The 16153-nt window shown below is 39.3% G+C and overlaps 1 protein-coding gene across 2 annotated transcripts in view; it reads left to right on the forward strand.

Annotated features, from left to right (window-relative positions):
- The window catches only part of SAXO2 (stabilizer of axonemal microtubules 2), a 33013-nt gene extending 19707 nt beyond the window's left edge, over positions 1-13306 (forward strand). Inside the window, exons 1-4 of one of the 2 annotated variants that reach the window (XM_068272501.1) lie at positions 5221-5245; positions 6592-6771; positions 8615-8817; positions 12005-13306. In XM_068272501.1, coding sequence (XP_068128602.1) covers positions 5244-5245; positions 6592-6771; positions 8615-8817; positions 12005-12999 — 1380 coding nt within the window. In that variant the 5' untranslated portion in view covers positions 5221-5243 and the 3' untranslated portion in view covers positions 13000-13306. Of the gene's footprint in view, positions 1-5220; positions 5246-6591; positions 6772-8614; positions 8818-12004 lie in introns of those variants that run through there. The other variant, XM_068272500.1, reaches the window with a different exon arrangement.
- Positions 13307-16153: the final 2847 nt, after the last annotated feature.

Below are 16153 nucleotides of genomic sequence, written 5' to 3' on the forward strand. Positions count from 1 at the left end.
TGGTTGTATCTAGTAATATGTGGCTTAATTCATACATGTTGCACAAAGACACATCTGGCCAGTGGCCAATTCCAACCTTACTAAAGCCCCTCCAACCATCACTGACCCTCCTCCATATTTTACAGTTGGTGCAAGATACTGTGGCATGTACAAGCTTCTCCTGGTCTCAGTCTCACCATAAAGTGACCAGGTGATGGGGAAAGCTGAAAAATCTACTCATCGTGAAGATGACCTTACTCCAATCGCAATTCTTGTGCTCTTTGGCAGACCTCAGCCTGACTCTTCTCTGCTTCTCACTGATGTAGGACTTTTTCCAGGCTTTGCATGACTTCAGTCCTGCCTCTAGGAGCCTGTTTTGAACTGTTCCTGCCGTGCTCTTCACCCGTCTCTGTTTGCTGCTGTGTTTGAAGGTCATTTGATGTCAGCCTATGGTTGTTTAGTGTCATAAAAATGCGTATGAGGTCTTCCCTCTAATGATGGGTACACACAATGTAATTTCCTGTCCGATCAACAGGTAATGTGACAGGAAGTTGCACGTGTGTACAAGTACAAACTGCTCTCGATCAATAATGGGATCGATTTTCACGTGATAGCTTCAGAAAATCGATCCTGTTATCAGAATGTTGGAAATAATCTTCTGATTCCCGTCGATTGACAGAAAAAAAGTATCGTGTGTACTCGGCATAAGTGTTCATTCATTTTTACCCTCTGCCAAGTAGCTTTCATATCTCCAGGGCCTGTTGCTTGAATTTTTTCTTGTGTGCTGCCATTTTTGAATTTTGAAGGCTAGAAGCACCCTGCTGCTCACTGTATCCTTGAAACAGTAAATCCAGAATTGCACCTTTATCTCCCTCACTCAGAACTTTTCTTTGCACCAGTTTTGGCATGGTCAATAGGAATTTTTAAATTTTCAATTACTGTGGATGTACTTCTAGCAGTGTTTTGCCATCCAATTGGTCACACTACAAGAGGAGAGTGTTGATTACAGTGTGGTTTTTTTTTATACTTTTTTATTTTATTGAATAAGGCTTGATTAAGAGGACCAACTAATTAGTACCTCATAAAGAAAAATAATGTGTTCTGGTATATGAATTTAACATAATCAGCATAGAATGGTTGTTATACTCATAGAGATACTGATTTAAAAATAAATTGCAGAGGTCTCATATGTTTTGCCAGAGCTGTAGGTGTTTCTTGTGTCGACTTGTACTTGAGTCTACTCATTTCCATTTTAAAAGTGTGATCAGTTAGGGCATCTGCTAGCTTCCGATATATTTATATCATCTATGAAATTTTAAAACAGTTGGTGTTAATGTGGGATTTTATATGTACAGTGTATTATATAGTTAGTATGGCTTTCAGTTACAAATGCTACTGCTACAAAATACCTAAATATTTTAAAGAGAAACCGTGACCAAGAATTGAACTTCATCCCAATCAGTAGCCGATACCCCTTTTACATGAGAAATCTATTCTTTTTCACAAACGGATCATCAGGGGGCGCTGTATGGCTGATTTTGTGGTGAAACCCCTCCCACAAGAAACTCTGAGGACCATGGTACTGGCAGTTTCCTGCCTGTGAACCTTGTTGCATTGTGGGAAATAGCTGTTTACAGCTGTTTCCAACTGCCAAAAAAGCAAGCAGCAGCTACATAACCTGCCAGCAGTAAAATGTCACCATGTGATAAATGTCAGAATGTAAATCAGGGATTTAAAAGATTTTACAATGGGCAAACACTGACTAAATCATTTATACATAATTATTGTAAAAATGAAGCACTTTATTTATTACATTATTTTCACTGGAGTTCCTCTTTAAGGTGAGAATGGAGATATAGAAGTTTATTAGATGAAAGCCCTGTGTAGAGAAGGTGGAGGCAGGGCCATCACTTAAAATAGGTTAAACTGGGCAATTGCTTTGAGCCCCAGAGCCTGTAGGGACCCTAAACTCACAACCCTTTCAGTAGTGTCATTACAGGGTTGCAGTGCACCCTGGGTCTTGCCACAGGGGTGACACCCAGTGTTCGATGCAGAGTAAGCACAGCAGATCATAATATCTCACCTCTTCGGCTGGCATCCACCCTCTCCGGTCTTTGGTCCCTCCCCTCTGCAAACATCTGCAGTGTTCTCTCTTAAAAATGTATCTTAGTCGGCTGAGATGAAGCCTTAGCTGTGTGGTCAAAAATTAGGTGTGGTCAATAGTCATTGGAGCCACAAATGACATATTTAGTGTGTAATTGTCCCAGTGCTCCTATTTGTTGGTTATCCTTTCCTGAGCTATATAATGCTTTTCAAAGTATATTTCAGTTTTCTAGTGCCCCTATACTATAACCCAGTACCAACAACCTCAAATCGATCCCAGATTTCTAGTGCTTCTACTGTAACTGTGTTCTAGTTTTACTGGGCCCATTTTAGCGTGTCCCCAACTTTGTAACCTCTATTCACCTCAATCCCCCATCCTCTTTTCCCATGTATCTGTTGTAGTCAATTAATAAGAACTCCTTGTCCTTGTTCCTGACTTTCTTATGCACAAATTGAAGATTTAGCTGTTCCCACCAACACTTGGGTGTTCCCACTGCCCCTACTTCTCCATCCATAACAGAAAAACTAAAGAACCTATATGGCTGTCATTATGATGAGTTTGATATTAGTGCTGTTTCTTTTCTTGTCACTTCTATAATATACATGTGTGCGTGTGAGGTTCATACTACAGTTGTGTGACAAGTGTCCAGCAATCTTCTCTTGTTACCAGTAACATATTTTCAAACTGTTAATCGATGGCAAATTTAGACCTAAATAATTTGCATGTAATGAATAAAATATAATGACTTATAGTTCCATTTGGTGTTTATTAGTGTATTACAAATGTATGTCTTTGGTTAATAAGGTTACAAGTAAACATTTATTTACAGTAAATATTGCATATGTGTTTTCGTCTTCGTGTGAATAGCATGACAAATAAAACAAAGCTCATACCAGCATTGTCCATCAGGGGTCAGCAGACACTGTGTTTTTTTACAATGTACATGCATATTTGTCCAAGACTGCCTAAATGGAAGCACATTATGCTAGTGGCTCAGAAGCACTCTACATAGCAAAATAGTAACTAGGGCCCTTTTCCACTAGCAATCGCTAGCGTTCACGCTGAACGCTAGCGATTGCTGAATCGCAATTACCGGCGATTCCCCGACGTTCGCGGCCGCGATTTTGCTATGCTATGCACTGCATAGCAAAATCGCGGCAATAATCGCTCCGCCGCGCGATCGCGATCCGGTCAAAAACGAATCGCGGTAGTGGAAATGACCTACCGCGATTCCTATGCTAAAAGCAAACTGTAGCGATTTGACAAATCACTAGCGGTTTGCGGTTTTGCGATTAAGCAATCGCAAACGCTGTAGTGGAAAAGGGCCCTTAGGTTGATTTACTAAAGATGTGCAGTGCATGTACACAGAAGTTACTGATTTTTTTACATTTCTTGGCCCTGACTGGATGCATGAGATGAACAAATCAAAATAGTGTTGCTTTTTTTTGCTGCATTTTACCTATAAGAAATAATCAAACTCATATTCACCTTTCTTCATTGTCATCATGTGGTACCCAAATTACTCTGTCCCTCTCACGATTAACCCTTTTGTGCCTAATGTGCAGGTTAGTCAAATTTAATTATTTTTTTTAAACTTTTTGTGCTAACTTTATCTCAGTCCAGTTTTGAAAATGATGCTGCAATTTTTCAAGCACTAGCAGAAAAGTAAGAGTCATTAGGAGCAGCATTTTGATAAATGTTTGTTTTCTCAAATCACCCTCTTGCACCAGCAAACTGTCAGAAAGGCTGAATTTAAAGAGGAAATCCAGTGAAAATAATGTAATAAAAAAGTGCTTCATTTTTACAATAATTATGTGTAAATGATTTAGTCAGTGTTTGTCCATTGTAAAATATTTTAAATCCCTGATTTACATTCTGACATTTATTACATGGTGACATTTTTACTGTGGGCAGGTGATGTAGCTGCTGCATGCTTTTTTGGCAGTTGGAAACAACTGTAAACAACTATTTCCCACAATGCAGCAAGGTTCACAGACAGGAAACTGCCAAGAATACGTACTCAGAATTTCTTTGTGGGAGGGGTTTTACCACTATATCAGCCATACAGCGCCCCCTGATGGTCTGTTTGTGAAAAGGAATCGATTTCTCATGTAAAAGGGGGTATCAGCTACTGATTGGGATAAAGTTCAATTCTTGGTCAGAGTTTCTCTTTAAGGGAAGTACGCCATCTTTTCAGTGCTGTCTCCTCTGATGCTTGTGTTTCGAGCATCCAGTGAAAATGTGATTCGCAAATCAGAATCACATTGTGATTTGCAGTGTTAAGAAGGCTTAACCTCTAGCCGACCGCGTCACGCCGATGGGCGTGGCCGCGGCGGCAGCCCCAGGGCCACCTAACGCCGATTGTCGTAAAGTCCTGGGGCTCTGTTTTGCAGGAGATCGCACGCAGGATGCACGCGCATCTCCTGCTCGGTGGACGGAGAGGAGACCCAGAGCCTCCCTCTCCTTAGGTGAGTATCTGACTTTTTTTTTTTAAAACCCGGTTCCCATTAGCTTTAAAGCTGCAGTGGCCAATTTAATGAAAATGTGCCTGGTCTTTAGGGGGGTTTAACACTGCGGTCCTCAAGTGGTTAAAGACAGCAGGGCTAATGCTGACACATTCAGCACAGCCCTGCATGTTTAAAGTGTAACTGTCAGGCATAAAATCAAAAATTAATTATTTATTGTTATCTGGTAAGCAAGTAATAAGGATGCTAACCGGGCAATCCAAAAGTCAAAATCACTATTACTTTTCTTGTTGAAAAATGTTCATTCCCCAGTTTACCTGACTCTTATTTGGTACACACAAAATTTGGTACACAAAAAGGAAGTTGCAGGGCATGCTGGGTTGTCCTTTTTTGCTTCTCTACTTCCCCTCAGACTTAACTAATGCAGCCTATTTGGCTGAAGCCTCTTTCCCTCCTGTTTTCCCCTCCCACACCTCTGTTCCTCTCTGATTGGGCAATATTTCTCATGCTGAGACAATGCACGTTCTATACTGAAGGGTGGGCAAATCAGGCACAGAAGAATAAGGGAGGAAATTGTATCAGGATTGGCTTCAAAATAGCCACAGTTCAAATGGGAAATGCTAAGAAGGATTTTCTCTTTTTTTACTGTAGAAAAATCGCTAAAATCAAAACGTGGACAGTGCAATACATATGTTATGTAAGTAGAGCAAGTATTTATTTACTTATATATGTGGGGTTTTTTTCTGAGATAGTATGGCTGACAGCTCCTCTTTAATGAATCAAAACTGTTATTTTCCATAGAGCAGTGTGTTTGTAGCCTCCTGCCCTTCCAGGTGACCGATTGGGACTTCAGAGCTCTGACCACCTTTACTCCCACACGTGACTAATCAGATACACTTAGCATGCCCAGAAACATATCTATTTTTCTTGTATTGGCTCTGGTAAATAAGATCCGCCAAGCATGTAGTCTAGAGCACTATTTCTTATCCGTTCCTTATCCTAAGTATGTACCACCATCACAGTCATTGCTGTACTGCCTGTAAAATTACCACATCATCTACTGGTTGACTCCACTTATGTCTTCTCTGGACTCCATGCAAACCCACACTCATGCGGGCACCTGGCTCTAGACCAGTAGTGCAGCAACCTAAAAGTCCTGCATGGGGCACTGATTCAGTTGCTATTAGGTCTTTACTGGTGCTGTAGTGGTGATGATGACCTCCATATGTGCATTGAATAATGGTTCTTATTAACAAACCATTATTTTTTTCTCTGCTTACACCTCTCTCACACAGTTGCTGTCCCAGAAAGTTGGTTTGTTGGACTGTACAATGTGATTAGTATACATACAGTGCTGGGGTAGGGTAACATTTGCATTTGGGTCCATAGCTAGGCTACTGCTCCTAATGGAGGATATTTTGCCACAGTGCAATTCTGCACCAAAGCCCTGAATCCTGGAACACACTTTCAATTATGATTGGCCAATCACTGACCAATTTTACCACCTCTATGTAGTATGAGGGTTTACCTACACAATATGCTCATAGAATTCAGTATCTCTTGACCCTCATACTACATGAAGGTGGTAAAATTGGTCAGTGATTGGTCAATCAGAATTGAAAGTATGTACCAGGCTTTAGCCCTGCTGCATCCCATCTAAACTGAGTGTACAGGTACGTACACACATCCACTCCTGATTGGCCAATTAAACCACTTCCTCACAGTAGGAAGACATACAGATGTTGAATACTTTGAACATATTGTGAAGTGGTCAAATTGGCCACCCAAGATTGGATGTGTGTACACCACTTCTGTTCCACCAATAATACTGATCACATACTCTAGGCAACACTGGCCAAGAGCATCAGCAGCTAATTTATTATTATTATTATTTATTTATATAGCACCAACATCTCCTGTAGTGCTGTATATAGTACAAGACAAATAATTTATGAATTGATTTCTGAATGCCAGTAATATTTCTGTAATCTCAGGTTACAACGCTCTAAAATAGTCTTGATTTCCTTCTTATTCCTCCTGCAGGAGGCACCGCTGCCCACATAACCCTACAAAGATTTTTGAGAAATCTGGGAAGCCTTGTGTACTAACTGAATACGTGGAGAAATATCCTCAATATGACATTGTTCAACCACCAGAAAGCATGAAACCAAAGCATGAATACCAAGGAAACCGTGGGAAAATGGAAGGAGTAACAACCTTTAAGTAAGTGTGCTTCAAAACATTATTGTGACTTAAAAAACATGCACAAAACAGCATGAAATAACATAAAAAAAACCAGCAGAGTGGGCGCCTTACAGCGCTAGGACTTTGTAAGTGCTCCCTGTGTCTGCGTGGGTTTCCTTCCAAATCCCAGAAACATGCAGATAATTGCAAACACCCCCCCCCCCCCCCCCTTACACCAGATATAAAATTGTGAGAGGACAGTCAGTGACAAAACTGCATGTACCATGTAAAGCTCTACAGATGTAGAGTCAGTACTATATAAATAGTAATAATAATATAGTCACTTTTATCACTGACCTCATCACTAAAGTTATCATATATTCCTCCATAGCAGGAACCAGCATAAGACCAATCATAACCCATTTTGTTCATATTTTAACTGGGCAAAAAGACCCAACAAAAAGAACCAAGTAATTAAAAGGAACCAGAGGTAAGAGAGATATGGAGGCTACATACCAGTTGCCTGGCAGTCCTCCTGATCCTGTGTCTCTAATACTTTGAGCCATAGACCCTGAACAAGCATGCAGCAGAACCGATACTCTGACTTGGCTAACTCAGGTGTTACTGGATTAGCCATATGCTTTTTCCAGGGCTTTGACTCAGACACTACTTATGCCAGAAGATCAGCAGGGCTGCCAGGCACCTGGCATTGTTTACAAGGAAATATGGCAGCCTCCATATCCCTATCACCTCGGGTTCCCTTTAAAAAGATGTTGTTTACACACCGATATTCCAAATGATTATGTAGTTTGAATACTGCACAGGCAAGTGGAAGTGACATTTCACACGACATGGATAATTGACATTTAAACAACTCGCAGACACCATTCGACTGCGCGTTGTCTGCCCAATAGTCATCTGAATTGATCAGTCAGTTGGATTGGGCATAATAACTGATATCGGTTGTTTGTTTAGCTACATTTTTTACAATTGTCATGCGAAGCAGCAAACTCTGTCGTTCGTTGTACAAAATCAACAATGAGATCAAAGTGTTCTTAGTGGAAACCTTATCTGCTGTAGAAACTCCATCACTTCCTACAGCATTTGTTCTTTCTCTGTTGCAGTGATTCCCATCACTTGTTGTAGTGTCCATATGGACAGGAAAAAACAGGCACCCCTCTAATGGTACGCAATGAACAATAAGAGAAAAAGATGCCCCTAAACAGCACCACACTGGCAAAAGTATCAAGGGTATAATAAACTTTATTAGATTCCAACCACAAGCACAATAAAAACTATTAAAAATCACTAACAGTGATGACCCTGGTGTCCATAGCTATTCAAATTGTACACAATAATCAGGAAATGGTATGGTACCCATACACAGTACAATAAAAACGGTAAATTTTCCCATTTATTCAACCAAAACGATTGAATCGAATGAAAGTCAAAAATAATATTTTTTTCCATCAAGAAAAAGGAACGATTATCCCATTTTTTCAATAAAAATATAATCGGACATGTTGGAAAAATCTTTATATTCGATGTAACGGAATCATCAAACGAAATTATCTAATCAAAAAAATGAAAAAAGTGTACCATGTATGGGCACACAGACAGACACTACTACCAATGTTATAGAGGTCCAAATATTCTGTATTTTGTACAAGATTAACAAAAACTGACTTAAATAGCCCTTTTTTGCCCTTATACTGCTAAGTATGTCGAAACTGAAATGGACTGTGCCCTAAACATTTGCTGACATAATTATGGTATTATTGTCTAGCCATCATATGATAATAGTAATTCAATAGGAATATAGACCTGATAATTATATAAGCACCTGGTTTTACATTTTGTATATAATGTTGGTTTGTTTCAGATCAGATTACATCCCATATGATGTAACTAACCGTCCTGTACGACCCCAACAAGAATACATACCAAAACCAGGACAGATTGAGCTTGGAACAACTTACAATCAAGATTTTAATCCTCATAAAATTGAGCCAGTGGCACCTGCAAGGCCTTTGGAAAAAAGACAGATGAATACAGGAAAATTTGACACAAACCCTACTTATAAAGGTAAGCAAACAATCCTGGGTTCATCTACCAATTCCAATTCTATCAATTCAAAGTTCTAGTGTATAATTTCAGTGTAAGGTGCTAGTAACCACACTACAAATGTCCAACCCAGAAGTTTAGTTTCATATATAAATATGAAGTAAATTAGCCCATCCTGATTATAACATATGACCTTTTTTAAATTCCATTTTAAATTTTTGGAAATCTTAGCTTGCTAGGAGACAGTTTTATTGGTATTACGTAGCAGAAAAAGTTAAAGGGAAACCATAACCAAGAATGTAACTTCATCCCAATCAGTAGCTAATACCCCCTTTCCTGTGAGAATTCTATTCCTTTTCTCAAACGGATCATAAGGGGGATCTGTATGGATAATATTGTGGTGAAACCCCTCCCACAGTATGATGTCAGGACCATGGTCCTGACAGTTTCCTGCCTGTGAACCTCATTGTAGTGTGGGAAATAGCTGTTTACAGCTGTTTCCAACTGCCAAAAAAGCAAGCAGCATCTCCTTCCACTGACATCACCTACCAGCAGTAAAAATGTCACACCATGTGATAAATGTCAGAATATAAATCATGGAGAGGAAAGATTTTACAATGAGCAAACAGTGACTCGGGCTAGATTCACAGTGGAACGTTGCGTTTTGATGTGACGTAACGTGCCAAAAAAGTTGCAACGCAGCATTACCGTTGCGTACAGCAGATACAGTAGTTGAGCATACAAGCAATGAAAAGTATGCATCCAAGTCATTATTAAGCAGCATGTGCAAACAGTCTAATGCAGCTAATAACATGTATAACGCACTGCATGCAGTACTTTCACTTAATGTGCAGCGTTAGTCACCAGCGCAATGTGTGCACTGTGAACAGCGCATTGATTTTTCATTGCAGTGCGCTATTCTGCGTTAAATTTTGTTTTAACATGAAACTTTAATGTCCCACTGTGAACTTCAATCATGTATACATAATTATTGTAAAAATGAAGCACTTTTTTATTACATTATTTTCACTGGAGTGCTCTTTAAGCTTAAAGTTAGATGATACAGTAATGTACATTGTAGTAAATTTTGTGCTACAAGAAAAAGAAATGCAATCTCCAAAACAGATGCATTTCCTGAATCAGTGATAGTGAATAAAGTGCATTTCTAGGATAGTAGTGCCATCTGCACCATGTAAACTGCATGCAAAGAGAGATCATATGTACAGAAAGGTCTGTACATCCAGGAGGAATATGCTAGCCTAAAGCTTGAGAGGGAAAAATACTTGGCTGAACCCACTGTGGTGCAGCTATAAAACTAAGTTGTTTATTTAGGCCTTAGTAAACTTCCTTACAGGTTATTTTGTGGATGGATAGTTTTCCTTTTGTCGGGTTTTTATTTTTTATGACAATTTTTATTGGTGCACTCAAACAGGCGAAAACAATGACATACATCACGTATGGCTGTATATGCACCATAATTTCTTTGAACGTAACAAGCATTAAGTCTTGCCATCAATTACAAAAGGTCCAGTATGCCCGCAATATAATTCAAGGCACTTATAACGCTGACATGTACGTATTATCTTTTATAATCTCCCTTCAGTCATCGGCACCTCTATCTACTTAATATTGATGTTCCCCTACTACCTAATACTTGTAGCTACCGTACCTATGCCAGGTAAGGGAGGACAGCCAGCACACTCGTGTTTCAGTTTGGTGGGAGTTTGTAGGTTCATGGAGGGCAACGTCTAAGGTGCCAGGACATCTGTGCCTATAGGCTCCTGTAAGGTAAATCCTGGCCTGCCCATCCCCTCAATCCCTTAAAGCCCCCCACCCATACCTCACCCCCTACATTTCCATCCCCAACTCAAGTATCATAGCAAAAAAAAATCAGATCTCCAAGAGCCCCGGCTGACCAGCAATCTTGTTGGTCAAGTACCGCTGTGTGAACTCAAATGGATTCATCAGAAGCACAATCTGATTTATGGTAAATGTATGTTCAATAAAGCTTCTCCATGTCTCAAAAATAAATGCTCTGCTGTGTCTTGTGTTGCTCTACATTTAATCTTTCCATCTTCATAATATGATTCATAATCTCCACTACTAGCCCTAATGAGGGAGGATCAGGGACATCCAATGTTTCATTATAGCCTTCTTTGTGGCTAATAGTAGCAGATGATCAAATGTGTTGCTAAAAGGATGATCTGACTCTTAAAACAGGTCTGGGCTAAGAAACAAACAATAGAGGATTTTTACTTTTCTCTCAAATCCTGTGGTCCTCTGTAGGCGAGCCAGGGCCTCGCTCTAAATCTTCTGTATTTCTGGGCAAAACCATGACATGTGGTCTAGTCAGGATCAGAGCAGGATCATCCAGCAGGCAACCTAGGCAGGTGATTGGGGCCTAATGGGTGTCAAGGGGCCTACCTGCCACCTTCACTTATCTCTCTCCACTTCAGTTTACCAAACGGACAATAAGGGGGCCCCAATCTACTACCTTGCCCAGGGCACCAATACATCTTAATCTATCTATGGTCAGGATCAGCACATGTTGGGCGTGTTGGAGCCGTCACTGACCTATGCGTATCTGCATGCTTTTTGTGCCCTTTTATGGGGATATAGGCTCTGTGAATTATTTTAAGTTGCATTTCCCTCCAATCCTCAGTATATTTTTCCTGACTGCCAATCACCCCTCCCTTGCTGCTATCTCAAACTCATGAGGTGTAATTGCTAATAAGATAACCCACTTCCTTATTCATTGTTTTTGTTTTCTTTTTCGTTTTTTTAACAAGTGTGGTTTTATCATTCATCAATGCAGTGTATAGTAGCTTTACTATAAGTGTGCTTTTATCAGCAGCTTATACTGTATATTAGAATACGCTGATTTTGCTACATATTTTACCTGTCTCAATGTTAGTTGTCTCAATTAGTATGCACTAAACTGCATTAAGCAGAATAACATGCATAGATTCTTACGCACGATGAGTAGAGCATAATGGTTTGCATGTAATGTGCATTCTGCTCTACTCATCATGCAGTAAGGGTTTACTTATGTTATTATGCTTAATGCAGTTTCTAGCACACACCCCAATGATCTTCTTCACTTTACTCAGCTTAAGTAAATAACTTCTAGTCAGTAAACATCCTTGCACTACTCCTAGACTGTGGTTCAATATGAGGATAATTAATAAATGTTCATTTATTTTCAAAGATGACTACAGAGCATGGGACTTTCAAAAAAGAGAACTTGCCAAACAGGACCATACTTACCAACCTCCAACTGTTAAATTTGGGAACTCGACTACATTCCAAGATGACTTTTTTCCAAAGGAAATGATGCCAAGAGAGAGTTTCAAGCCTCCTGGTGTGGCTAAACGTAGCAATGTCCCATTTGATGGCACCACAAGTCACCGTACATCTTACATACCTTATGATGTAGAGCGAAGGCAACCAAGAGAAAAGCAGGAATATAAACCAAGCAGCCAACCATTTGATGATCTTACCACCCATCGTATCAACTTCAAGGGTGCCCTTGGAGAGAAAACAAAGAGCTGCAAACCTGATAATGGCAAAGTGGGTAGCAATGCTCAATTTCAAGGCAACACTGAATTCCGTGATAGTTTTCAGCCCTGGTCAGTAGCTCCAAATTTTGTCCAGAAATCTCATGAATATAATCCACCTACCACTCACATGGAGACGGACACTACTACTCATCTGGACTACGTACAGCACCAGCTAAGCTATAATGCCCCGATTCGGCCAGTATCCCATGGTAGAAGATCCAATGTCCCCTTCCAGGGAAGTTCTACAATGAAGGAAGATTTTCAACCTTGGGATAGTAAGCGTCAAGATATGATCAAGAAGAATCATGAAATTCCAAGGCCTACAGGAAAGTTTGAAGACCTGACAACGTTCAAATCCCATTATCTTCCTCATGAGATACATCCAACGCAGAGCTTCAAACCTGCAAATGCGGCTTTACGTAGTTCTGCCCCATTTGAAAGTGGTACCCTCTACCGCTCTGATTATACACCCAAGAAAAATGAAATCTGTCCTGCAAATTACGCATCTCCTCCTGGATACGTCTTTGAAAGCATTGATAGTCGAGGTCACAAGTTGTTTAGGAAAGTCCTCACCCCTGAAATTAATTCCTTTTCCAATCGTAATGAAGATAACCTTGCAAAAGCAATAGCAGTTATCTCTTAGGTCAGCTTACAGAATCATTTACTGAGATAAGTTGCTGTTTTCTAACTCAGTGACTGTGTTTTCTTCAAATATCCAATCAGGCTTATGAGTAATGAACACAAAATACGTTTAAGCTAATTGGATATTTGAAATAAACACACAATTGCTGAGCTAGAGCAAGCTATAAAATCCTCAAAATAAGCCATTATTTTACTTTTAAGTGTAATAACGTAAGAAAACACATATCACACATAGCTAAAGGATACCCGAACTGACATGTGACATGATGAGATAGACATGTGTATGCACAGTGCCTAGCACACAAATAACTATGCTGTGTTCCTTAAGACATGTGTATGCACAGTGCCTAGCACACAAATAACTATGCCGTGTTCCTTATTTTCTTTCTCTGCCTGAAAGAGTTAAATATCAGGTATGTAAGTGGCTGACTCAGTCCTGACTTAGACAGGAAGTGACTACAGTGTGACCCTTACTGATAAGAAATTCCTACTATAAAACACTTTCCTAGCAGAAAATGGCATCTGAGGAGGAGGAAAAGTGATAAAAAGGGGAATTTCTCATCAGTGAGGGTCACACTGTAGTCACTTCCTGTCTGCATCAGGACTGAGTCAGCCACTTACATACCTGATATTTAACTCTTTCAGGCAGAGAAAGAAAAAAAGAAACACTGCATAGTTATTTGTGTGCTAGGCACTATACATACACATGTCTATCTCATCATGTCACATGTCAGTTCTTGTATCCTTTAAGTACAGAGAGTGGGTTACATGGACCCAGAATCCTCCACTTAAAGTGCATCAATGCTCAAATTAGCATGCAGAACGTGGCAGTTTATTAAGGTTTAATCATTTAAATAATTGTTCTGTATGTTCATGCAAAGTATGTGAAAATTAGAAAAAGGCTAAAGTAGAACCTTATCCATTCATATTATACCCTCATAGTATTTTCTGCACAAACAACAGCCATCTTCACCTCTAGGTGCGCAAAGTGTGTGGGCAGTGTTTTATACTTTAAATTCAATGTAAGAATTAGAAGCACGCATGTCTGAAAATGCAAGCAAGACCAACAACTATTGGATGGATAGTGTAATGGTTAAGGGCTCTGTTCCATTCTTGGCTTTTCCTACTCAGTAAGCCAGCACCTATTCAGTACGGAGTTCTTTGGGCAAGACTCTCTAACACGACTACAGCCTCCTGAGTGCGCTCTAGTGGCTGCCTCACAAGCGCTTTACAGATATAGGAATTAACTGTGTTAATAGTTCAGAATACTATGCTGTATGATTCACTCACACCTGAGATATACTCACCTGTGTCCCACTTCTAGCATAGTAAACCAGATATACCATCAGGTTTACTTAAGCTATGTACCTATTAGTTATAGCCTTGGCCCAATGTACTCTGTATTAATTGTTTATTTTTAAAGTTTATTTTAAAAATAAAAATCAATAAGGTAAAAGTGACCAAAAATGATAATGCTTTCCCATTCCATTTAATGGCATATAAGGGGTAGCTGTCCTGTCTTCAGCATATGAACTGATTATTATCCCCAATGTTTACCACAATGCCCCAAAAAATAAAATTCTGTCATTTCATATATTCTTCTGCTAGGCTGTCCTAAAATATAATTTAGCTTGGTAGTATTTAAGTAAATATTTCTCTAAATCTTTAACAACAAATTTATATTATTACATTAACTTAATTTTCCCCACTTTTAAAAAGCATATTGTTTATATAATCATTCTGAAATCAGACAATTAAGTATTATATCATTATGTATCATTCTCAAAAAAACTGTAGAAGTATTTTTTTCCTTCAATTGATACACAGGTGCTTATTGTGGCATACAGTATAGGAGCAGGATATTACCCAAATATTGATAACTAGGTTACTTGCATTTTGTGGGTGCATACACATCACTGCACCACCCACAATGCAGTATCCTTTCAACAATGCTTCATATGGCCTGATATGTCCCAGGTACAAGCGGCACACTTTCATCACCTTACAATCACTTTCATCACCTTATAGTCACTTTTCAATAAACTCGGACAAGGTGTTCGGGATAACTTATGCTCCTCAGTATTGCTACCTGTTCTCCAACTTGGGAGATCTTCCTTAAATCAGGACCCATTGTATTTAAACCAAAAAGTGCACAATTGATTAAAGTATTACGGTTTTATGTTAATTAGCACTGAAAACTAACGACTGTCTTCTGAATGAGAAAATTAACAACCTACATATGCACACTGTATAAAGCCTTTTTTGTAGTCCAGTAACAGTGGCAGAAGCTATGTACACATTTCTGTGTGGCGTACATTTGAAAACGCTGCACGGTTCAGGGCGCATAAAATAGTACATTTACCGATATTCTACTACTTAATTGATATAGTGAAATATTGGTAATATTTGTTGATATTTCACTATGACCTAACCTCTCCCTACTCTCACACAGAACCCTGTGCCATAGATAGAAATCTTGGAGCCCCATAGCAAAATCTGGATGAGGCCCCCTGACCTAAGAACACATGTACAAAGACACATTTCCAGACTCCATAGTTATGAGTGAACATTACAACATACACAGAAATGCAGTGTACAGTGTATACATAGATTAAAGAATCAAGGTGAATCTTAAAGGGTAGTAAACATTGGACAAGGAACCCTTGAGGAGCAGCTGCTATGGGTATTGCTACACCTCCACATAAATAGTGCAGCGACAACTAAGATGGTTAGAAACACTTGCAACCCAATAACACCAAATAAAACTTAATCCTGACCAGTTACATTCCTTCCTATATTTTTACATAAATATCACTTTACTTGATACAAATAGCTTCTGCAAACATATGGCTGTGCAATGGCATCATTATAGTAAAAAACCATAGAAGAGGTGAAAAGGAGACCTGTGAACACATTCAAGAGACCAACACCTAGGCACTGGTTCAGGGATATGTGTAGGACACAGTGGTAAAATCAAGACTTATGATGTATGACCCTCTACCAAACACATAAATAAAAAAAAATAACAATATTATAGCGGAATATAACCCTGCATTTCAACTTTGCTCTAAAACATTATTTACAGCATATTATATGCAACCAGCATTTTTTTTTACTAGACCACCAAGAAGGGTTACACACAGAGCTTTAAAGTT

This window comes from Hyperolius riggenbachi, chromosome 3 (genome assembly GCF_040937935.1).
Source record: "Hyperolius riggenbachi isolate aHypRig1 chromosome 3, aHypRig1.pri, whole genome shotgun sequence".
In the NCBI taxonomy this organism is placed as follows: domain Eukaryota; kingdom Metazoa; phylum Chordata; class Amphibia; order Anura; family Hyperoliidae; genus Hyperolius; species Hyperolius riggenbachi.